Source organism: Hermetia illucens, chromosome 6 (genome assembly GCF_905115235.1).
Source record: "Hermetia illucens chromosome 6, iHerIll2.2.curated.20191125, whole genome shotgun sequence".
NCBI classification, from domain to species: domain Eukaryota; kingdom Metazoa; phylum Arthropoda; class Insecta; order Diptera; family Stratiomyidae; genus Hermetia; species Hermetia illucens.
Window position 1 is genome coordinate 18,259,612 of NC_051854.1, and position 25,458 is coordinate 18,285,069.

Sequence of the window (25,458 nt, forward strand, 5' to 3'; positions counted from 1 at the left end):
CATTGGAGTGTTAACTCAATAATTGCTGCCTCATCTTTCATGTAGAGCAAATAATACTCGAAGAGCGTATGTACATATGTACTCGACTGAACCAAGCTATCAAGTTCGAACATTGCATTTGCAGACTGGATCAACAGCTCGCCAGAAATATAGATGTGCGAACCTAATGACTATGTTCGCAGTCATAATACAATGGGGGAGGAAGCAAGAGGCAACGCAGAAAAAAACAATAATTAGATTTTCTAATTTTTTAAATGGTCAAGCAACCTCTCGTGTGATGCTTCGAGTAGGTTCTTCGGTACGGGCTGCACAGTTTTCTTGCTTTTTAGAGATATTATACCCACAAATTAGTGAACAGACAGAGCGAGTAAGCTTTGAAGCATCAGAATGAAACGGTTGGGGCCTGAGTCCAGTTCAATTGAAATCAGTAATAAACGGTGTTCGTGCCATTGAATTGGTATGTTGAGAGTTTTGCGAAAAATTTCATGATGCTGTGACCTGAATTAGCGCTAACCATGCACAGCCATATTCGCTGAGATTTATATGTTGAACAGATGCGCCATGTAATAAAATGCATTGAAGCCAACATTTATGGAGTTATTAGTAGCGTTTAATTTCAGCTGTCAAGTGGTGTATCACTCGCAAGTCTGCATTAAATGCGATGGAGCAAAATGATGAGTAGTTTTTGGGGTAATGTATAAATTTAGCCATTCGAGATATAATACTGGCATAAATTTCATTCTTATTTCGAATATTTTGAAATCTATTTCAAGCAATTGACATCAGAGCCAATTATTCGGCACTGATTATAGCTAATTACGCGAACTGACCCGAATTCGGACTATTATAACATTCGTACTTGAGCTATTAAACTAACTCCCGCGACCATTAGTGATAGAGACCGAAAAATTGCGGTCACATTTAAGAAACTCTTATCAGAGCTTTCTGGGTGGTTTCAGTTGGATGACATCAACATATCATACAAATCGCCATGGAATGTGTAGATTGATAAGCATTTCCTCTGACCTGTCTATTGTCTTATGCTGTTGAGAGGAAAAATTCAAATTTAAGAGTTAAGGATGCACTAAAAATGAAATAAAGGGCTATCTGAGCAAAAGCATTCAGAAAAAGTGGCAATAATCGTTCGTTAATATAACCAGTGATTTCCTCCCCGTACCCTCTCAAGCTTCAAACATAAGAACACACGTAACGCCTGAATCCACTGCCAGGAAATTTGTATGATAATTAATGAACAATATTTGCTCGAGATTAACATTATTTTATGCACATATTTGTGAAGAGTTAGTCCAATTTAAATGAGCATTTCATTAGCATTAATAAAACCAGAAAATGTTACTGCAAATTGCTCTACTTTCGCTCAAAGTATTGAAGAAAACGTTTTTGTGGGTTAAAAAATTGTTCGGTTATTACTCTAGGCTTTTTGGCTCTTTGATTGAATGGTTAAATAAAAATGAATAATGGTTCAAATGAAACTTTTTTGTTTTTATATTTTAAATGATCGATCGTGAGATAAATAGCTAACTGCTATCTTGTGCGGAATTTAAGTTGAATAAATCCATATCTGAGTTGAATAGCATTTTATCAAGTGACAAATCAGAGTATCATGCGTAAGTTGAGTTATAGACAACCGTATCACATCTTCGGAATGAAAAGATCGTAACGACCGCCAATGAACAAAAATATGAGGTGTCTGTAAACCGCAAAGTTAGACATAATGCGTCAAGAGCGACCACGGAGTATTGGTGGTGGTTTCTCCTAAAAATTACCCGAGGATCCTACACTTCTTCTCAACTCTTCTGAAATTATGTAACTCTGAACAGACCAAATTGTTAGTCAGACAAGGACATAAGGTTACCCTGCATGACATAGTCAGTATTACTCATTTTGCCTTAGTTCTTCAAATGAGATTGTACCAAGCTTCGGTGATATACCACAGACAAGAATTAACTACATTCTCAGTGTAAGAGGCCAAGGTAAGTCGGAGACCACATAGGCCGGGGCCCGTGAACAACTGAGGCTTGAAGGAAGTATCAACTAAGGATACAAACGACCGATGTTTTCCCTTATTAATCTGCGCATACCGGTTAGGGTACTTTACAGCTTGACATGCACCGAAAAGCAGTTATTTTCTATTTCTCTGTATTTTGCTGTCTAGTTGTCAAGGGTCCATCTTGGTCTAAAAAAAATTGCCAATATTTAGAAAGGGAGATATAGCTTTTAGGGTCAACTCGAATGATAATGGCCTTCTCTTCATATGTGCTATTACCAAACTGCAGGACAGAGCAAAATATTGATACAGAACGACCTCAAATTCATGTATATGTTGCGTTTCTAGATTCTAAACGAGATTCCCAAGGAGAATGATAAAAAGGCACTTTGACAAGGCACTTTGAAACAAAGAATCAAATGCGTTTTACTCTCCTGTCCTTAGGGAGGAAGGATCACTCTAAAAACTTGTTGTTTAAAAAACCAATGAAATGATCAAAAAGTTATGATAAAACTAGGCGTCAATATTAAAATGCCCAGCGCTCTTCGGACTTTTATACCGGAAATTGCAAATTAATGCAATGTTTCATTCTTCTTCATGGAATATGGAATTGGCGCCAGTTATAAGACGCGCATTCCCAATAGACGTCCTGCCCTACAAAAAGCAATCTAGATCCTCATTGTTTGACAGTAAGGTAAGTTTAATCACTTTTTCGACAGTATCATAAATAGGAGAGGTGTGGAGAAGAAAGGGGGAGGTCCCCTCTCTCTTGAAAATTAAAAAGTACGGCACGTTAAAATGGCGACTTTCGATATGATCATAGCAAAGTTTGAATTTTTAACGATACTGCCAGAGAGGAGTGGAGAGAGAATACGGAGGAAGGTTAGAGTCAGACGTGGCAGCAACCCTGCCGGCTAAGTCAACAACAAATGATTAAAGGAGAACCTCCAAGTCGTGGCACCGAGAAACCCTATATTCACATCGACTTACTGGTCGTGATGCAGCAGGTGAATGCTCTGAGGCCTATTAGGGCGACCAGGCGCAAATTAGCACATGACTCATCTGAAGTGATGTCTAAGGGGAATTCGTAGATGTATTCACTGCATGGTTACTTGCGGTTGACTCCCTCCGGCGTTGTACCTCTTAGTTGCGGCAGAGGTTTTAAGTAGGCCTCGCATCCGCTGGTATAAATGCTGAGGATGCACTCAGGGCTCTGAGTGGTTTCCATACCAATCCGTATCCGAATAAGACCGTAGAGTTACAGCGACACGGCGGGTACTCACGTAAAACGACCAGCATTTGAGTCCCTCATTTCCAACCCTGTTGAACTGCGGGAGTCAATTGCGTGATAATACTTTAAAAGACGAGTATTTTCATTTTGATTGATATCACAGTGGTAACGTTTAAACCCCGAAAAAGGACAACACTGCGCTCGCCCCTCGTTATTGATATCATCATGATAAAGTTTGATTTTTCAACTTCACCTCCTGAGGAGATGTTAAAAATTCGCAGATGTCACGGGTTGTGAAAATCAATCTTTGCCTCTCTCTCAATTAAAAATTAAACTTTGCCCGATTTGCAGAAAGTGGTCAAGTTTTGAACAACCTTGGCAAAATCTGTGACTATACCCAACACGGCGATGTTGCTATGAAGCGTATGGAAAATCGACAGTGATATGAATGTTTTAAAGGGGACCGACAGTCAATGACTGTCCTGGGCACCCTTTCATGTCAATTGACAGCCCACACAGCCTTTAGAGAGCTTGTTAAAGAATATGGAGTTGGACCTTGTTACGAGATTTTCACCAAAAATGTTTTACGTCGCTGTAAAATTTGCGCAACACCTGATGGCGGACGATCAAAAAGCCAATGGATTCCAGGTATGTCAAAAACCGCTTAACGATCCAAGAGAAGATAAAAACTTTCTGTCAAGGACCATAGTAGGTAATAAACCATGAATCCACGATTAAGCCAATGAAACGAAGTTCCGAGAGTCCTAGTAGGTGGATGAAGTGTCCTCTAGATGGAGTTCGATCCATGTTGAGTTGCTGCTGACAGTTTTCTTTGATACTAAGTGTTTTTCACTATGAGTATCTTCCCCAGAATTCGACAATGAGCTAAACTTGAAGTTCTGAAATGTCACAAAATACCACAAACGTGGAGGAGGGCAACTGATTTTTCCATCATGACAATGCCCCAGACCATTTGGTTTTGAAAAACGTGGCCAAACACTCGATGACTATTTTTCCCCAGTGTGATTTTGTCTTATTCCCCGTTTATAACATAGCTCGATTACGGGAGCTCCTGTGCCAGACGCGTGCAAATATTTTCAAAATTACGGCGGTCTGCACGGGGCACTGGCCCATACCGCCAGGCTCGGTATACCCTACAATTCGCATTGCCGAAGCTGCGGAGAAGAGGAGGGAGAGCCCTAATGCATTTCCAGGATTGCCAGGACTGTTCCAACAAATGGAAAGGGAGTATTTTAAATTTTAAATGAAATATTCTCTGTTTTATGTCCGACCGCGTATTTTTTGGACAGATCTCGTAAGTTATCTCCCTTGGGAGCAGAGTCACTGAAACGACTCACAGATGTTGATGTTTCTTTTTTTACATTCGCAAAACACAACGTGAGTGCGAATTATAATAATAATAATAACCGTTGGCACAATAATCCATATTGGATCAGGGCCGAATTATAACCAGCGTAAATCCACAATAATTTTCGATTTTTATTTGAGAATTGAAGGGTCCCCTTGATGTCAGACCGGACCAAATGGTAAGCAACTCGTTTTACTTGATTACTTGATTTTTGAACACTTCAGTGATAAGCCCAAGATGTGAATAAATGTAAATAAGTTGCTTTCCATTTGATCCGGTCCGACCTCAGGTGGATCGTTTTGGTAGACTCCGCACCTATAGTGAAATGCAATACTACCTGAGCCGAAACATTACCTCTTTCAAAAATCAATCGTTATATTGTTTTGAAAGACCAAGTATACTGTGAAATCCCAGAACAAAATGTGTGGCTCCATGCCTGGCTAACGAATGGTTATTTCAAGAAGATAGTGGCCCCTAAGTACAGGTTGTAGCTCGTGAAGAGTCTGCAACATCCAATGAAACAAGGCGAGTGAAATTGTTTCCTTCGAATTCCATTGAGCTCCCCCGGGGAGAATTGAATCCATGAATTTTTCAAGAGCGCACAAGCGGAACTGATGAGTACAAATCGATGAATGTTGCCCCAATAATGCCCGTTAATAAGTCCATTGACAAGGCGATTGTCGCCCCAATTTGCAAAGGAGATTGGATAGAGAGACCACCCCTGCAGGGAGGGTTGAAAATGAAAGCTTGGCCCAAAAATACACTATGGTAAAAAAGTACCCGGAATTTTTAATTTAAACGAACCGCGCATGGCAGAATTGGTTATTTTTTGTAAGTTGATACCAGCTTAGCTTCAACATTTTAGCGCCAGCACATCTCTAATGATCCCTGGCGTCTGTTTATAACAGTCAACTTTTTACCTTTCGTCGCATTTTAATATGGATAATTTTGTTAATCAAAGAGTTCGTATGTTGGTGCATTGCAAAAGTAGCAAAAGTTTTTTGGGAAGTCTACTCTGTTGAAAACTCGGACATACTAGTAGCATAAAGACTTTAGAATTCGTCGTACAGTGGCTGAAGGTTTGCCTCGTTCTGGACGCCCATCCTCCTCAAATGGCGAAGAAAACGTAGAAAAAGTGAAAAGAGTATTGTTCGGAAATCGCCTGAGAGGGATTAACACTGAACGGAGATGTCGCATCTCGGCTCATCCCAACAGAGCTGAATTTTGTGCAAAAACAACAGTGAAAGATGGTTGCTGAGAACATGATTTCTGAAGTGCATAATCACCTGATTTCACTACTTCTAGCCTTCCCGTATTCAAAGCCAATTTCAATGCCACTTTGACTATGTAACAAAGCGTATATTTGAAATGTAAAGATATCCCCGGAAAATCATGACTCTCCGCTAAATCTCCAAGTGCAGGAGAACAAAAGTCTCAGCCGAATACCATCTCATAAATTAATTTCTTGACCTTACTTAAAAATATCTCATGACGACATGCAATTAAAATTCCGACACATCTTCCACTTTCCTTGCACACGATTTGGATATCACAAAAGAACATAAAGCGGGCGTTCATGTAAACAAAGCCAACCCCAAAATTACGGAAAACGTCGACAGGCACGACGCTGAACTGAGAAATAAAAATTTTAAACGCAATTTCGCGCAAAGTATACAATTCCACAGAAATCTTCAAATCACAAAAGTAAACAGCAGATCATGCGTGCCAAAAGCCTACAATGTCGTGGACCCATGGAGAAACGACTCCAATGGGTTGTCATCGCAGAACTCACAACTGATCCTATGTATCACGATAATATTAGAGCGAGAATAGTTTCCTCAATTCTGAGAGAAATCCGAACATATTTCAGGAATTCAAAGTTCTAGACCCCGAGGCATGAATAATCTCGACTCGATTTGAAATTCAAAAAAGTTTGGAACACGGAACAGCAACAAAAAGGTACAAGAGCAGATCCAATGGCTACGCAAGACTAAAAATAGTACGCGCGATCGAAACTCGACGACTTCGACGCCCAGATGGTGAATTTCCATGCACAGAATTCAGGTTTAATTAGTTTATCTGAAATTTATGATTCGTATCGGTGTAATCTGGTAATCGTATGCCTACCGTCCGATAAGGACTTACGAACAAACTCGGGGAGACCCCTTAATTGTCACAGCTGAACCTACTTCAGGTGGTGGGTGCTAACCGTCCGCCCGCCCTGTTGCAAAAGAAACTAAAAAATCCATCATTAAACGTGAAAATTTACCCTTTTCAATTGCGTCTTCATGATATTATGCAGCTCATTTCGGATGATATTGAACTTCATCATCGTATCCGAGCTGAAGATCGAGCGGCCAAACGCCAGGCCAGGATAGTCCGCGCATCTTTTGGTCCTGCGGTTCTCCCGTTCCGCTATCACTTCCGTTCGCTCACTAGTGCACCTCAGTGCCGCCCATTCGGCAGCCTCTGGATCATTCTCCGTATTCTCCTCGTCCGCAGGGGCCCCATCACCGGACGCCCGTTCACCTTGCGGCAGACAATCACCGGCCGCCCAGGACTGGCGATTCTTTCGTTTACGAGCGGAGTCTCCTCTCGACGAATTCTTCTCGCGCCTGGGAGTTTTGGCCTTTGGAGGTTTCACATCGTCGGCGACACTGCTATCATCAGTCGGGGTCGGACTACTGCAACTAGTTGGCAAGGGGGACGGACTGGCTCGGGGAGGCTCGACGATGTTTCCTGCGGCATTCGTCGAAAAGTTCAAGGCATCGGTGTACTCAGTCAAGGGGGCAGTGACAGTTTCCGCAACTGTCGTCGCCGTTGGCAAGGCACTGGTTGTCACAATATTGTTTTGATTGTTATCCGAATCGATTGTTCGCTGTGTTATATTGCTCAGGATGTTGGTGATGTTTTGGTTGACGTCCGACGATTGCGTAGAGATTCCTGTCACCGGGCTCCCGACTGCAACAGCTGATTGACCCAGTTGCCCCAATAAGTGCGACGTCGCTGTCAACGCATTCGCTGCGAAATTATCGTTAATTATGCACTCTTGGCCAGGCAACGATGACACCTCGATGGTTCCACCCCGTCGCAGAGCAGCAATCACCTCCTCGGCCGGAACATTTGAAAGACGTTGGCCCGCAAAGCGGGGATGATGCTGATGGCCTCGTTTTTTCACTGGCAAATTCGCACCGCCACTATGATCACTCATTTCAACTAGATTCTCACAAAATTCACATCCGAAGTCGTCAATTAGGCAATTTTCTATGAGCAACGAGCTCACTGACGTCTCTCTCGAATTGCGGCCATCATGAATTCCTCCTGCTGATTTTGACTTTTTCTTCTTCTTGCTCTTTCTTGTCGAAGTTTTCCCGTGACTTTTTTGTTGCCGAGTTGCCGCACATGACTGCGAGTTGTCACTCAGCTGGTGCGAGTCCTCACTATCGGAGATTGTAGTTGTCGTGCCGCTGCTTGTCAGCAGATGCCGGTGCGCACGCCTAAACATACGAGCCGACTTTTGCTGCCGGCGCCGTTTGAAATCGGTGCCAAAGTTTTTTATCGCCGGATTGTTACCTTTAATCACTGCATTATCTTTGCGCTGATTGCAATTTTGCTGCTTGTTTCCTTTGCCCGTCTGTTTCGAGCGTATGGAATGCGATGACCGTATCACTTGGCCCACGGGCCCACCTCTGCCGTGCATTCTGCTCTGAGCCCAAACGCCGGCACAAATGAACGCTTGGTCGTCTCCGCCGTGACTCCAACTGGCCTCGAACTTGTTCTAGATTCTGGTGCACAGCTGCCGGCAAGTGCTCCACCAATTGTTCGTCATGCACTTGCGTTATTTTTTACCTTGCGACAATTTTTTCAACTTCTCACTTCCGCCACACGTGATCCACGGCTAATTTCGGCTCCAGAATATTCGAAAACACCCCCCACGACTGCCAACACCCCAAAGCGCCACCCGAGCGAAGGCAAAAAACAGCACGCACTCCCTGAAGCGGCTTTTTTCGCGATTTTTACGCAAATGAAATGCAAAGTGAGCGACAAGCACTCGCACAAGTAGATTCAATGGGCAGACGAGCATTTGAGGATGATCGTGTTTAGTCATCGCCTATTTTCATATTTTTAGCAATTCCAAAGCATTAAACGGTTTGCATGATTCCACCAAGTCTGAATCAGCCGCCCAACTCGGGCAGCATCTAATTGGGATGAATTAATCACCGCAACCATGTACCATCTGCGAATACATAATTCTCCATATTACCCGGGGCGAAATCTGCCACTGGGACGAGTCATCATATCTTATACCGAAACCTTCAATCATGACGAGATCGCTCAATAGAGGGCATGCAATTGATACTAAAAATGCATTTTTTGCATTCCAGGACCGCAGCCGTGACATAAACCACGAGCGCCGTCGGTGCCCGAATGCCGATCGGATATGGGGCATTTTCCCCTCAGCAGGGGAAGTTACGCATACGTAGAAATTCACATTTTCCTCACAGGAGAACGCTACATGTGGTTTGAAGCTGTGATACTTAAGAGGGGATTCACCTAGAAATGAGTGAGCCCCGTATTTGGCGCGGGATAAGCCGTTTGAATGATCTTGCGGGAGCCGCTAAAAATAGAACAATTGGGCATGCGCACGGTCATGATTATTTGAAAAATTCCTGCATTCCTTACGCTGAGCCCAAGAGGAAACTAGAACAGGAAATTTGATATTCTTTTGCGTTACTCTTGTTAAGGAAAATCAAAGTAATGCGATTGTGTGCGTGTGGCTGTATTGAACGACTCCAACGATATCAACGTATTTTTTTTTTTGATAAAAAAATGTGGATTATGCATCTTGTACATAATTTTCCTTTCTTTTGAGAAAATTCCAATAAATTATAAGAAATGAATCATTATCAAGTCATTATTCGGATTGAATTTATGTTCGTGCGCTAATTTTCGGGCATTTTTCATTAGATCTGTTCTTTTAGCATTTCATTGGATGCTCAAACAGATTTTCATTTCCGTTCACTCACTTGACACCAATTTGTCCTGCCCCAGATATTTTTGAATTGTTCTTGGTCGAAAATTTTAGGGTGTGGAATGGACAGAATAGATCCGGAAATAGGTGACCGAATATATTTTTAAAGGGGAATTTCGATGACTATGTCAGATGACTCCGCTCTCCTGCTATTTTTTTCATTTTTCTTATTATTTGAGTGAAATTCAACTTGGAGAAACGGAGATTTATGGATGTGCACATGGATGCTTGCAAATAGCTCAGCTTATCATTCGATACTGCATTCCCCTGTTGCTAGGCGAGTTCCAGACTGAGAATATTCTAATGCGGAATAGCCTTGAGCCTGCCTTATGTACAAGAATATTTGGGAATTTTCCTCCCCACATATCTGAAATTTGAATTCCTCTTAGGTGGATTGAGTTCACTCGAGGCGTTTCCTTTGGGACGATAAAATGTGAGCCATAACACAGAACTTTCTCTTTTGGAGATGAATTTTCACAGCAGATTGCGACTGTTCAATCTTGGCGTCATGAAATGGAAAGATTTGCGCCCGAAATCCGCGAAAGCTCCATCAGCGGATTATCTTACAGTCTTTGAACTTCTTTAACCTTTGATCAGGCACAGAAAAATCCTGTATGGCTTCTTTTCCCCCAATTAGAGAAAGATTAAGATTAGAATTTTCGTCAGGATCCAGGAGGAAGCTCTCCAGATCAACTTTTTTAATCAAACATAGTAAGAACAGTAAAGGACCAAGCTTTCTTGGAACACCTACAGGAAGTTGCAGCAAATTTTAGTTAACCGACAGCGATAATGCTTGGGTGTGGTTAGGGGAAAATGGCACCCACATATAAGTACAATATAGAGTTAGAAAGAAAACCATGAAATTTTCCTATGAAGTATTAGAATTTAGGAAACTTTTAGATCGGACCACACCTAGTCATGACTAGATTAGGAAGGTCGGTATCAGTGGCCGCTCCGAAGGCTCCAATTAGTGCTTTGGTGGACCATTATGCTGCCACAAACACCAAATACCATCATTGCTATGGAAAGAGCAAAGGGAGCAGAATCCAGCTGGCTCAGAAATTCAGAGCTAGAAAATTTGGATTTGGGGGACACTTGGTTCCAACAAGACGGTGCAACAGCACACACTTCAAGAGCATCGATGGCTGTTTTGAGGGAACACTTTCCAGAGCGCCTTATCTCAATTAGAGGCGATTTGGAATGGCCGGCACGCTGTCCCGATCTGTCCCCTTGTGATTTTTTTCTATGGGGTTTTTTGAAATCCCGTGTTTATGTGAACCGTCCAAGAACCCTACAAGATTTGAAGACCAACATCCAAGAAGAAATTGCCAACATAACACCTGCTATGCTAACAAGAGTCATGACAAACGCCAGAAATCGGTTTACGCAATGTATGGAGAATGGGGGACGTCACCTAACAGATTTGATCTCAAAACAATATAAATAAAAACTTTAGACATGTACCTACATTATAAAAAATAAATCAATATTTTCCGATGCATACAATAGTTTTTATTGAGTTTTGAAAAAAGGAAGTTATGCTGCCGCACCCTGTACTTCTTCCCTCTTCTTACCAAAAAATCACGTGTCCTAGATCCGATGAATCTAAATTTATACCAGAAGGAATTCGCAATCTAGAATAGGACCGAAATTGCTCTAAAATTGCTACGCTCGGATAAAACGTGGAATCGAACTTCTTGGAAATCTGGATGCCGGGATTGAGAAAGGAAAGATTGTCAACGGACTGTATCCTCTTTTGATGCCCATTTTTGCGGGTTTTGCGCCGTGGCACAAAATTGTTTATGCCTTCCCAAAATGCTACCGTTATATTTTCCCAGAGAGTCCTAAGTCCGTATCCAGTTGATGACGAAACGGACCAAGTGGGAAGAAACTTTCTTTCACTTTTGTGGTCCACGGGCGCCTCTTTTTGGGTTAAATACCCAAATTTTAAAAAAAAAAACGACTGGCGGTCACACTGCGCTCAGCGTAGAGGCACTTTTTGCGGACCCGGATGAGTAGGCGAAAAATCGGAGGCACAATTCCACCACGGAAATAGTAATTTTATTGCCAAGTGGAGCATTGTGCTAAGCCTAGTATTGACATTACACTTCGTATGATTTTTTCATTTTTCTTAATTGGTATTACACGGGACACATGTTAGTAGGCAAATTGCCCTTAGCGAAAGACCATAATTCACCACAAAGTAAGTACAGTATTATGGGCTACCTGGTAAACCCTCTGTGCTCTAGGGGTTGTGGTTGAAGTCCATATAAACAAAAGCGTGCTGTTGCGTTTTCTAACCGCGTTCCCGTGTATTTAGCACGGTAGAATTCGATCTCAAAAGTAACATGAAGGAACCTACATGCTTTCATCAGCTGCCACCATTGTAGGCTCTTCTCAGGACGCTCAGCTTCGTCCGAAAAAAGATGATAATCCGGTTCTTAAAGCTCACGCCAGTTGCCGGTCGTAAAACCCGTATAAGGACCTCTCCTATATCAGAAGGAGTCATCGAGGTTTCACCTTCAGTTACAATCGAACTTACAAAATCGTCAAATCGTGATTCGAAACATTCGAGGAATTCGCAAGCGCTGGCGATCCAATTCAGAACGAACCTGATGACAGCGCACTCCTTGCATTTGGCGGGATTTCTTATTGATATGTTTCACACAAAGTTGGACTCCATGGCTGGGGTCGACCTAACCATTTCATTTGATGTTGAAGCAATCCGATTAAAGATTCTAATTTGGTCATAGAAGAACCGAACTCAATGGGATATTTCTCTGGCTGCATGACTAGGACATCATTATAATGCTGAACTCCAGTACTTCAATTATGTGCACTACATGTTTTCCAGATAATCACCCCAATAGGGTCGAACAGTCAGTCGTTCAGGCCATAGTAAATAAAGATCATTCAGGTTAATACCATAAGTATTCAAGGTTCTAGTTTCACACTGATGCAACCAGAGCTCACTTTTTTGTCATCGTTGCCAGATCGCAAATATCCACATAACCGAATGGAGTTACTTGAACTCCTGACGGAAAGCAAACATTTTTACTAAGAAAATTAAGACTTCAAAAGGGGATGCTAAACTACCGTCTTTGTTGCTAATGCGAAAAAGAGGAGACAAGATTTGCGATTGACCAACTTCTTCAGACTAAAAACGAAGATACTTTGGTGAAGTCCCTTCAAATAAGGATCTTCACACTATTTCCTTTACGGGTGTTCTTTCGTTCGCAAAAGCCTGCGAATGGCGCAATTTATCAAGATTGAACTGATTCTGGTGAGCAATTTGTATCTTTTATTCTAATTTTTTATTTGCAAGATATCACGTAGATACTCTCAATGGTTTGGTACATGTTTTCAGAACGCTAATGAGAAATTGTCCCTGATAATCTGTTGAAAACCTTTAATTCTTTGATCCAAATTAATTTATAAAGACTACTCACTCAGATTCGCCTTTATTTTGTTACTATAGGCCAGATATCTGAAATGCGGCCATATTCAAGCCGTGCTTATCTAAAATTCCTTTGAAGATACATCAAAATATCTCCAACGCGACTTCTACACTGTTCTTAGGACTAATTATCATCGATTTCACATAAAATTACTTTCTTCGCCGATGGAAACCTGAATTTCTTTTAACTTTTTAATATTCAATACTTTCACGTTTCTTGTGTAAAAGATTCATAAATCTAGATGGAAAACTGAATAGGAATACTCACGTTTTGTAGAGCCTTGTTCTTTTCTTCGAGTTTAGTATTGACCTGGGTCAATGCTTCTTGTGTTGAGTCGAGCTCATTCTCAACGGTTTGGATCTTCTTTTGGAGTTGACGAGCCTCTTCTTCGGTCTATTGTGTCATGTTGGGAAAATTCAGAAAAGATGGAAAACTACCATTAATAAATGTCCGCATAAAAGCAATTCATCTGGGTATGTGCAATTCCTCATTACTCGTGTTAATTGGAGGTGAGTAATTTCCTTCTTGGTTCTACGATATTTACATACCTTGATAACAGCTTTGTGATATGTGTTGACTATATGGAATGCATTAAGCGCTTATCGCTGGCTGCCATAAAGTTCAGAAGATATTTTCGTAAACAGCAAACGAGATGGTTGTAAATCACTTTTTTAAAGAAATTTTAGAGAAATGCCTCTGCTGTGTGAAATGGACAGATTGTTTCAGATTATAGAAGATAAGGAGATGTTTCCCCGTTTTGGCTGTTGATTGATTATAATTTGAAGTTAATCTTGGTATCTATTAGTTAACAATTTTGATTACATATTTTCGTTATCAGAGACTATGATTATGTTTTAAAATCTCTAACAAGAAATTCGGACCACCACCGGCTCTGATAGAACATTTATTTTTTTATTTATTTTTATTTATTTCTTTATTAATGAGAAACTTTTAAGGAAACCTGACCTTTTGCATACATAACTGATGATACCCCGGTCCTTCAAAAAAGCTTGACAGTAGCAGAATATGCAGAATATACCGGTGACTGTGTACGGTTAAAAACTGCAGGACATGTAGAAGAGGTCACATATTCAAGAAGTACAAAACAAATCTTGAATATACACATATGCTTCGTAGGGTTGACCACCGAAAGTAATAAAGAAATAAGGCTAATTCAAATGGACTTCAGTTATTGCGGAGCAACGCAGGCCCTGTTCTACAATTGCACTAGCGACGATTTGGTCAAGGATCTAACTGTCAAAGGATCAATACTTGCAAGCCATCCGGGGAAGGTTTAAGTTTCCGGAAGCCGGATTCAGCAGGGTCAAAATCGCTGGAATTTAGATTCATAGCTGGTGAGGTCGCCTTGGTGTGAAGATGAAACAATACAAGAATACTAGCTCGAAGTATAACCCGAAACTCTAAAGTCATTGGCGGTAAGGCGGTGGCCAAGTTACAAACACGAAGGACCGTTTCCTGGTGAAGAGCTTCACAGAACCATAAAAAGGGCCTACGAACACCGAAAATGCATCCACTCTTTGAGGGAGACTCAGCTTTAATAGCCGATCTGACATATGTGAGAACTTATTAGCAAGGAGGATGGTCTAAAGGGCTAGTGCGTACTTCAGATCAATAATGGACACTTTTACAGAAGGGGTGCCGAGTTAATCCTTGAAAATATGTAACAAAAATGGGTCGCAAAATTGCTGGTAGGATGATGGTATGGAAAGAACGAGTACCGAACTAGTAGTATGAATGGCAAAACGCATAATAGAGGTATGTGACGTTACTGCTGGTGCACGTACATATATGGAGATGGCACTCTCCAAAAAGGATTAAATTATTGGTGGAATGATGATATCGCGAAGCTGTGCGCTGCAGACGCAAATCATATGTCTCCAACAGCGGGACTGGTTCAACGAACTTTGCACTGTTTTAGATTTCAATTCACCAAGGATTCAAAGGGGCTCTTCCTCCAGCAGGAAGGGAATCAGCAATAATATAAAGTCCATTTCCGCAGTAACTGAGAATTGGCCTGTGGAAATTTGTAGAAGAATCGGGATAATATGACTCCCGACTTTGATGCTATTCGTAACAGAGCTATTAAATTAGCTCAGGACCAAGCCATCCCATGTGGGTTCTGCGTACTTTTGGCATTAACTAAATCCGATGGTGCTACAGGCAGAAAACCTTTCAATTAAAGAGGTTAGATATTGTCTTCTATTTGCAGTTAAGCCTAAAATTATAGACCAGTAAGTAACGGTGGTCAAAGGGTAGTATAGGTCTCAGGGCGAAACGTGGATTAGTACCCACGATGGAGCATAAAACCTGGGAAATGCTGGACTGACAACCCTACACGGAAAACAGCTTGTTACGAAGCCACAGCAGGAGCCTCGAACTGGACGGATTACACAACGACGAACCCGGCAACAACAAAGGAAGAACGATTTGCGCATTTTCTCATGGAACGTGCGCTCCCTGTATAGAGATGAAGCTGATGAGCAGCTAGCCGATACCCTGTCCCAATATAGGGCTGGTGTAACGGCGTTACAGGAGATGCGTTGGACAGGGACCGGTTTCCTGGAGAAGAGTCGCTACGCTATATATTATAGTAGCCATCCGGTAAACCATGTGCTCGGAGTAAGTTTCTTAGTCAACCAAAAAATTAAAAATGCTGTTATCGGCTTTGAAAACATAAGCGAACGGCTATGCACTCTGCGCTTGCAAGGCAAATTTAGAAATATAAACGTCATTAACGTTCACGCCCCTACAGAGGAGATTGTAGAGTCGGAGAAGGATATCTCCTACGAGGCAGTTGATATTAAGTATGATATCAAAATCATACTTGGAGATTTCAACAGTCAAGCAGGGACGGAGCCCGTATTCAGGCGATACGTTGGCTCCCATAGCTTACATAATGATACCAATGATAACGGGCTGCGAATTATTCATTTAGCAGTATCGCATGAAATGGAAACATACGTGAGCCTCTCCAGACGGGACCACTTTCAACCAAATTTTCACGTGTTGATCGAACGCCGCCACTTCTCAGCCGTGATGAATGTCAGAGCATATAGGGGGCCAATATAGATTCGGATCACTATCTCGTTGGTATGGTGTTCCGAGCTAGAATAACAACACCACCCAGAATTCCTTCTGACAATCAGGTAAGAGTTAACACTGGAGATGAAGCTTTAACAAATGATCTTCACAATCACCTGAAGAACGTTATCATAAATACAGCCACAAACATACTTGGCCCCAGCCGCAAAAGGAGTCGGAACGGCTGGTTTGACGATGAATGTAAGCTAGCAACGGAACCGAGTAATGTTGCATTCTCAAAGGCCGCGGACACGCGCAGAGACTTATCATGAATTTCGGCGAGCGGAGAAGCGACTTCAGAGATGGAAATAGGAAACCTGGGAGAACCAACAGGTCTATGAACTCGAAAAGTACAGGGAGCAGGATCAAGCCTTACACACATGTTCATCCTGCGAGACAAAAAGGGAGATCTGATTTCCGACAGAATGGGGATATTGGAGCGATTGGTTGAGTACTTTGATGAGCTACTGAACAACCAGAACATCGGCGAGTTGGAGGTTCCCCCAACTGAAGACGACGGACAAATACTGCCACCACGAAGTATAGAAGAAACAGTCCGTGCAATTCATCGGCTTAAAAATCATAAGTCGCCAGGAGCCGATGGAATTACAGCCGAATTGGTTAAATATGCAGGCGACCAATTACACCAAGTGGTTCATCAATATGTGCTCAAGGTGTGGGACAGCGAATCAATGCCTGACGACTGGCAAAGAGGCATTATCATACATAAAAAGGGAGATATCACACAGTGCAGCAATTATAGAGGTATCACGCTGCTGAGTACCATCTATAAGATATTCTCCACTATCTTGCTAGGCCGGATAGCCCCATACGCCCAGAACATCATTGGCCCATACCAAAGAGACTTTACTCTAGACTAATCAGCAACATATTAGATTTTCTCTCTGCGGCAAGCGATGGAAAAACTGTTGGAATATGGACATCAGTTGCACCATCTTTTCATCGACTTTAAAGCCGCCTATGATAGCATAGCCAGGGTAAAACTGTACACGGCCATGAGAGATTTCGGTATCCTGACGAAATTGATAAGACTAACTATGCTGGCCCTGATCAAAGTGCGAGGCCAGATAAAAGCAGCAGGATCACTCTCGAGACCATTCAACATCAACAACGGTCTACGACAAGGGGATGCCCTATCATGCGTCCTCTTTAACCTGGCCCTCGAGAAAGTGATCCGTGATGCTGAGGTAAATGCAAGGGGGAAGATCCACTTTAAGTCCACCCAACTACTGGCCTATGTTGACGATATCGACATCATGGGAGGAACGACCCGAGACGTACAAACTGCCTTCATCCAGATCGAGCAGGCGACGCGAGGTCTTAGGCTGCACATCAATGAATGCAAAACAAAGTATATGGTGGCAACGTCAGCACCAGAAATCAACCAACCAAAAAGATCAAACCGCACTGGTTAAACGGGAACAATGAAGATAGGAGACTACAACTTTGAGACCGTGGATAATTTCTCCTATCTAGGGTCGAAAATCACAACCGATAACAGCTATGACGATGAAATCCGCACACGGTTGTTGGTAGCTAACAGAGCCTATTTCAGCTTACAAAAACTGTTTCGCTCGAAACGTCTCACCACAGGGTCAGAGCTCTTACTGTACAAGACAATGATTTTGCCAGTCCTGATGTATTCCTCGAAGACTTGGGTTCTTAGCAAGAAAAAGTGCGAACTCTTGGCTACGTTCGAGAGAAGAATCCTCCGAAGAATTTTTGGCAACCTACATTAGGATGGACAATTCCGTAGCCTACATAACGACGAAATCTATGAGCGATACCATGATCGTCTGGTTGTGGATAAAGTCCGGCTCAATAGGTTACGGTGGGCGGGTCACTTAATCTGTATGGATGTGAATGATCTAGTCCGGAAAGTCTATAACGGCAATATCTATCGTAGGAAAAGAAGACGAGGCAGACCCTGTCTGAGATGGGGCGATGGCGTAGGTCAGGACACCAGACAACTTTTAGGGATATCGAATTGATGGACCTCGGCGCAAAACAGAGATGTCTGGAGTTTCTTATTAAGGCAGGCTTAGACCGGATACCGGTTGTTGTGCCGTTGATGATGATGATGATGAAAAGTAAAGAGAGAACGTACCGCAGGAGTGTCCTCAGGGTTGGTGAGTTCTTTTTACTGTTATTGTTACCCTAACAAAGCTAACTCAATTTTAGATGAATCTATTCTCACATCACACCTGTAATCTAGAAATTCCACTATCCACCAGAAGGACGTGTTACCAGGACGAATTAAATTCTCCTCCTTCTGTTATAACATAGTACAATGGAACGGAATGGATTTCGTCTTTACTAATTGAGTCATTTACTATGGTGCTCTCCAGTAACACTTACTCATCCAAGTTAAATAATTGAAATAACTTTCATTCCGAATCTTTTCCCCATCCGACTTCATATCTTCTCCATAAAACTGTCCAACAAGCTTCCAGATGACCAAATCATAAGTAAGTAGCGAAACGTGACTAGTCCACAAATCAAATTCCACTTAGCTGGGAGAAAATCATGTGCAAAAATCACCTTCAGGTTAACGTGTCATCGTGGTAAGAATACAATAACGGCGCATTCACCTCCCCCATACAAAAAATATTTTAGCGCACGCATTACAATAAAATATGCACACATTTGTAGGAGGGCTAAGTCCGAGTCCGGAGAGAGGCCGAGTTTACAACTTGAAGAAGACAACTGCAATATTTTAGTCATCAGCTAAGGAATGCAGACATATCGCATCAATGACGAGAGGAGATTGTGGGGTTTTTCTGAGCAGGGCTAGGTTGATGAATCGATATTTACATTAGTGGTATTTCTCTGAACTGTGGGGGTCCAATTTATGAGTAAGTGACTTTCATGCTCGCAAAATCTATCTTTTTTTCGATACCATTACGGTTTGGGCACCTATTCGGTCGATTTATTTTGAAAGGGGTTTATATTTTCGAAGCCTTTGCATTGGTAACAAGGTCCCCAGCTCGAAATATCCTGAACCTTCACGAAATGAACCCAGGGGCTGACTGGATTTTGTTAACACTAAGCTAGGTTGGTGAAAATTTGAAAAATCTCAAAACATAAGAATGAGTAGAAAGGAATTTCTTCTGTTAAACCATAATAGAGTTTTCGTCCTTCCCTGGAGTGAGAGCAAAATAAAAAACTATGAACAACAATTCAGTGAACATTCTACTCTGACGAAAAAAAACAACAGTGCACCTCAGTAAAGTAACAAAATACTCCTTCGAATATCGGTGCCATCCCTGTACTGTCAGCTTAAAACCAGACTTACAAATCAGACTAAGACGTCACATATGCATATGAGTAAGATAATCTCTGGAAGTCCAAGTTGAATGATAAAGTGATACATTTCCATGTACTTTGTGTGCGCCAACAGCACCACGGATGCTATAGATACATAGCCCGCATTCCATAAGATACGTAAAGCACAGCTCCCAAAGCACGTATCTTACAACATGCAACAAATGTTTCGTTGCTCCCAATGAATCATGTGAGTCATATGTTGATTGTTTGATTGGATTCAGACACGAGTTCTTCCAGCGAACAAAAAGCGTGCGCTGGTGTGCGCGTATTCAGGACTTCTTTTCTTCCAATGGGAGTCTGATTTCTTGTTCGTTATTGACCCATCCAAATGGATGTGATTTCAAATCAATATGATTACATGTCATTCCGCTATTAGTAATGATATTGACGTCAGAAATCGATGATTTACTACGTCAGATTAATCATATATGGATTTCAGAAAACGTAGTGTTTATGAAAGGGAAATGATGCATGCCTCAGTACAGCAACAATTGGCATACCTTGCACCACATATTGACTGAATGAAATAATTTTTATTTGGAAAATATTATATATTCAGAAAGAAGACATGTTTTTAAAGGAAGTCGGTTGTTTTTGTAGACATGACAGTATGACTACATCATTGATGCATTTATTTATATATCATAAACGGAAATGATATAAATAATATGAATGTGAGGATGAATCAACAGGACGACATGCAATTCATAAAATAGTTGGCGCAATGCCCAGAAAAGTGAAAAGTTTGAACCTAATTTTAATATCTGGCGTTCCAAAACTATCCCTTAAGTTTGCTTCAAAGATAGTCGGAAATGTCTCCTCAAAATGTTTAATGACTCAATTTCTAAAAGTAGATTAGGACAACTGTTAGGGTTATTCATAATTAATTTTTTGACATCAACACATGTTCGCAAAATTTTCAACAGAATAGGAAAGGAATTTTTCCTATTATTTATCGTAGAACCATTAAGAAAGCAAATATTTAATGTGAAGATATTTTGGCGAGGGCCGAAAATGGTATTTAGGTCCCAGGGTACGAACTGGGTTCTCACTTTAGTCGTTCTTATACAACAAGATAAGTACTTTTAGGAAAAAATTAGGAAAACTGGTTCAGTTATGCATTGACACTGCCTGGTCCCAAAAAAGTAACCACTGGAATGAGAACTTGGAAGGGGTTTAGGAAATGATGAGACAGATGGAAAGTTCTCATTTTTTACTGATTAAAAAAGTTTGACTTTCCTCGATAGGATCATACTGGCGAATTGGAAGTACAACCATACGAGGAGCTTAATTAAGAAATCACACCATAAAACTGGCGGTTTCTTCCACGGCAGAGACGAATGTGGACTCAGGATTCCCTCAAACCACTCCGATGAAATTTAGTCAAGAACAAGGCTAAAAACCGCCTTGTTATATAAGTGAATTTGATCCCGGGGATTCAGATGCCCAGAACAAAACCATAAGTCGGCTTTATTGTTAAAAAAATTGGGCGCTGATCCCAAAAAGAGGAGGTTGTGGACCAAGAAATAATGAGAGAAAATTTCTTCCCAGTTGGTTTTGTCCACCATCAAATGAAAGCGAACTTAGGACCCCTCAAACCTTAAAAAACAACACCATAAGATCACGACGTTTGGCGTGATTCCGCTGACTGAAATAATCCAGACTCTACGGCAAAAGTCTCCTGCGGAAGTGTAGAAGATTCTGAATTCAGTTGTTTGTTGTTGTCGATGTACATTTGGGCTGTTTTTCCTTAATCTGTCTTCAATAAAATAGCGAAAAACTTTGAATGCGACACGTTTCTTTCTAAAATTTTACAACAGCAATAATAGAAAGCGCCGTGACTTCTTAGATGCGTACAGCTTACAATCACGTGCCATTCGCAGAGCTCCTGTTTTATTGCCCCAAACTAGATGAATGGATATGTTCTTGACCCGGTTTCTTGCGGAAGTGGAAGTTTCATGGTGGTTGTGGGTGTACCTATATCGCGAGCAGGGTGCCTTACTTGCGCTCAATCTTTGTATAACTCAAGCTTTGTATAACTCGGACGCCGTACCCCTTAGTTACGGCAGAGGTGTTATTGGACACGCTTCGCACCGACTAGTATGAATGCTGAGCCTACACTCAGTATATACCAATTACAGCGGAGCTCTGATTGTGATCTCCAAATTATTCCGTGTTTGAAAGAGACCGTGATGACAGTGGTTAAATATAGGCCTGAGGAGAGTGGAGAGAGAAGAGAGTAATTCCCCCGGACTCGTAGCAGACAAATTTAGATATATGTATACTTTGGTAATATAGAAGGCATTTTCTTCGCCCTCTCGCTAGTTTCTTTCACTACGGTTCTGCTATTGTATGAATATTTTGCGGAAGCTTGTAAATAGATATTGATTGGTCCGATCAATTCAGAAGTTGTGGGTTAAAGGGCACGTGACACGCCCCCAAATCCATATTGTTCGGACGAAAAGAGGGTTTACATTATAGCAAAATTGTTGCTAGCGTCAGATATCTACAATTGCGGCAGATTTTGTCTGGAACGGTAAAGTTAAATTAAGTCAGCCTCAATTTTTGAAAAACCGCTCGTGGTTTGAATTCCCGAAACCATTTCCGAAGCAATTCTACAGGAATCTGTGCACTGGCCCTCCATTCGAGCGTCAAGTGGTCAAATCATATTGGATTACAAACAGCAGCTTTGTATTAGCTTTGGTAGGCAGCGTATATGTATACAGTTGCTACGCTCCTCCAAGGGATATTTCGAGACAGCTTGACGCACTTGAAGGAAACGCAATTCATTATACCGAAAGGGAGAACCTGCTTAAGGTGTGGGGCTCACATTAGTTGACATAGCACTGGCATACAAGTTGAATAACCGCTTTAATGTCAAGCTGGCCAACAAAAGCTTTTGTAATGGTATTTTTCAAATCAGATCAGAGTGAAGTTCCAACAGAACAAAATGCGACTGATGGAAATGATGGACTTTCACCAGTAGAAAACCTAACTTCTTGCAGAAAAGTGGATTGCCTTACCTTCGCTCCCACGGGAGGCGAAATCGCTGAAGCTACGGACCCGAATTATCTCTTTACTAAAAACTTAAAATCCAACAAGAAATATACATATTTCACCTAGAACTTCCAGTATTATCTAAAAATCAATTCAAATCAGTTAGGAAATCAAAGAAGCCATTAATTGAGAGTAGGTCAATGATTGGCGCGAATTAACTTTGAAAATAATCCACCACTGCAATTTGTCTGAACTAAATTTTTGAATCGATCCCCAGCAAACAACTCAGGATCTGCCACTCCTTCAAATGAAAATCTAAACAGTTAAGTTTGAGATCCGCCATGTCAGTATAATTCCAAAGTTTTCTTTGAATATGAATTAACTTTCTAGCCAAAATCTTAGCTTTACCGTAATTACCACTGCAGTGGTGTTCTGAAGTAGGTAAAGACTCAAGGTTCATACCAGTGACAGTAAGTATCGAATATCCCTTTCGTTGTTATGTTTGGTTTAACGCATGATCCGGCCAACCAGAAACAATTCGGTCTTCAGATAATTCGGTTGCCAGCATACCGGATAAGCTCGTTAGAGTTTCATGACTAGAATCTCTTCAGATGCATTTCTTGCAGACACGAACCTTATCACCATCCTGGGTTCCATGATAACGGCAGGACCTACGTAAGTAACTACTCTGTAGATATAAACTTAAACACCTCTTTGGACAGAGATTGGATTTGTGACTACAATCAAGTGCAGTTCTGCCTATGAAATGGACTTAATCCTAACCACCATGAAATCCCCCAAAGGGACAAACTCCGAATAAGCGGGCCAAAGGCATATATCTAAAGGTTTCTCATTAAGCTTGTCTCTTAGAGCACTATCTCGGTAAGGTTTCGTAAGAGCCACTTCAGATGAGTGGTTTGCCGGTTTGGGTCTAAGCAGTCCCTCATATAAAGGATTAAGGTAAGCCTATTAGAAACATATTTTTGCCCGTTTTGCCTCGATCTTGGGTCCAATCATGTTGCCCGTCAAGGCAAAGCGAAATTGTAGAAATTAACACAGTTTCCACATTATACTATTGAGGATGAAACGATAAAAGGAAACAGTTTTTAAACCTGAAGTTCGAGTACTGACCAGGAAGGCGGTTAGCATTATTAAAACTAGAATCATATAAGTGTCATAAAAAAATCCCAGACGACACGAGTCTGTATCAGAAGGAAACAAACCCTGCCCTGCCCTGCGCAATGTTCAGGTTCGAAGTGGTAAATACCTGAGAGATTCAGGCCTGAACTAGATTTTTGTTAAGGCAGACGACCCGAGTCTATATCAGAAGGAGACAGGCCCTGCCCTGCCCTACGCAATGTTGAGGTTCGAGGTGGTAAATACCTGAGAGATTCAGGCCTGAACTAGATTTTGTTAAGGCAGACGACCCGAGTCTATATCAGAAGGAGACAGGCCCTGCCCTGCCCTACGCAATGTTGAGGTTCGAGGTGGTAAATACCTGAGAGATTCAGGCCTGAATTAGATTTTTGTTAAGGCAAGGGATAGTAGGGAAAACAATCACCCAGAGCCGATTATAATTATGGAAAATGGCATTTATTATACTGCTACTTTCATCCAAAGGAACAAAGCAACTACAGCTTAGAAAAAGTTTAACAATAATAGGATGCAAACTAGGCGAACACAGAAAGGAGGACTTCTTTTTGAACTATGCAGCAAAAAATGCGAATATGATGGCTTAAAGTGGAATCAACCACCAATTGGATGCAGTCAAATACAACGACCTAGGTAAGATCCACATTAGGAAGGAGATTAAACGACGATTGAGGAACAGGTTGCAACCAAACAACACGTAGGAATTGGACGTGAAAAACTTAAGAGAAAATTATTGTCAGCGAATTTTACGTATGGATTAGAGAAATTGGGAAACAAGTAGTGAAACGGAGCCTACATCACAGAGAGAGAAAATAAAAACAGCTGGTGGGTCATCTAAACCACTTGATGAAGACACTTGATGATACTATAGATATGAGGTTGCAGGTTATCTAATCAATAAATCAGGAGTGTGGTGCATCCGTATCACGAAAATTGTTCCATCAAAAGTGTGATCCAAACTTTGATGAAAACATCCCATGTTGACACCCACGCTTTCCAGAGTGCCAGCATGCGCTTAAGAAGCTGCGACTTTCTCAGAGAAAAGCTGAAGAATATTGATGCCAATAAGAAAAAGGTTATAATTTGGTAATTCACATAAGGAGACGATGAGGAGGAACTAAGATCCCACTTAACAATGTGGAAAATCATATGTTGGAACTAAAAAGTGACAAAGCGTAGTACAATATACTAATGCCAAGCAAAGTAACGGCAACTAAGACCCCTAGATACTAGTAGAGGAAGTTTAAGACTATACCATAACGATAGACTTACTTGCAAATTACAGATTTGAAAGATTTTATGGCCAGGAGTCCGGTATGCATTTTCGAAACTACGTAGGCGTATCTATAAGGGATTTATCTCAGACTAAAAAGGAATTACTAAACGTAGATATATTGAAGAAAAAGATTGTCGGTGCTGTTTTCATTTTGTTTATTCACTCGAGGACTTGATCACTGATAAATAGGTACCAAGTTGGTATATGGTTCTATGAAGATATACAAATTCGGTCCTATGCGAAAATTACAATTCAAGCCCTACTAACTATAGGTGGAGCATTGCAGTTTATAAGAAAACATAAAGATCTTCGGTTTAGAAGTGGATATTAACTTATTGAAGGGAAAGAATTAAACCAGCGAGGTCTCCTAGTGATGCAGATAACTTAATTAGAAGCGTGGCCCTTCGGCTCATCCGAGAACCCCTATCAAAACAGTTTGTTTTTTGCCGCTTTCCACAAGCAATTCTTTTTATTCAAGTTCAAAA

The 25,458-nt window shown here is 41.4% G+C and overlaps 1 protein-coding gene across 18 annotated transcripts in view; it reads right to left on the bottom strand.

The window, feature by feature from the left end:
- Positions 1 to 25,458, bottom strand: part of LOC119658701 (tropomyosin-2) — a 94,243-nt gene that overhangs the window by 50,104 nt on the left and 18,681 nt on the right. For 8 of the 18 annotated variants that reach the window (XM_038066307.1, XM_038066308.1, XM_038066301.1 and 5 more), the window contains exon 3: positions 13,366 to 13,491. In XM_038066307.1, the coding sequence (XP_037922235.1) occupies positions 13,366 to 13,491 (126 nt within the window). Of the gene's footprint in view, positions 1 to 6,877; positions 8,625 to 13,365; positions 13,492 to 25,458 lie in introns of those variants that run through there. The other 10 variants (XM_038066297.1, XM_038066296.1, XM_038066294.1 and 7 more) reach the window with 10 other exon arrangements.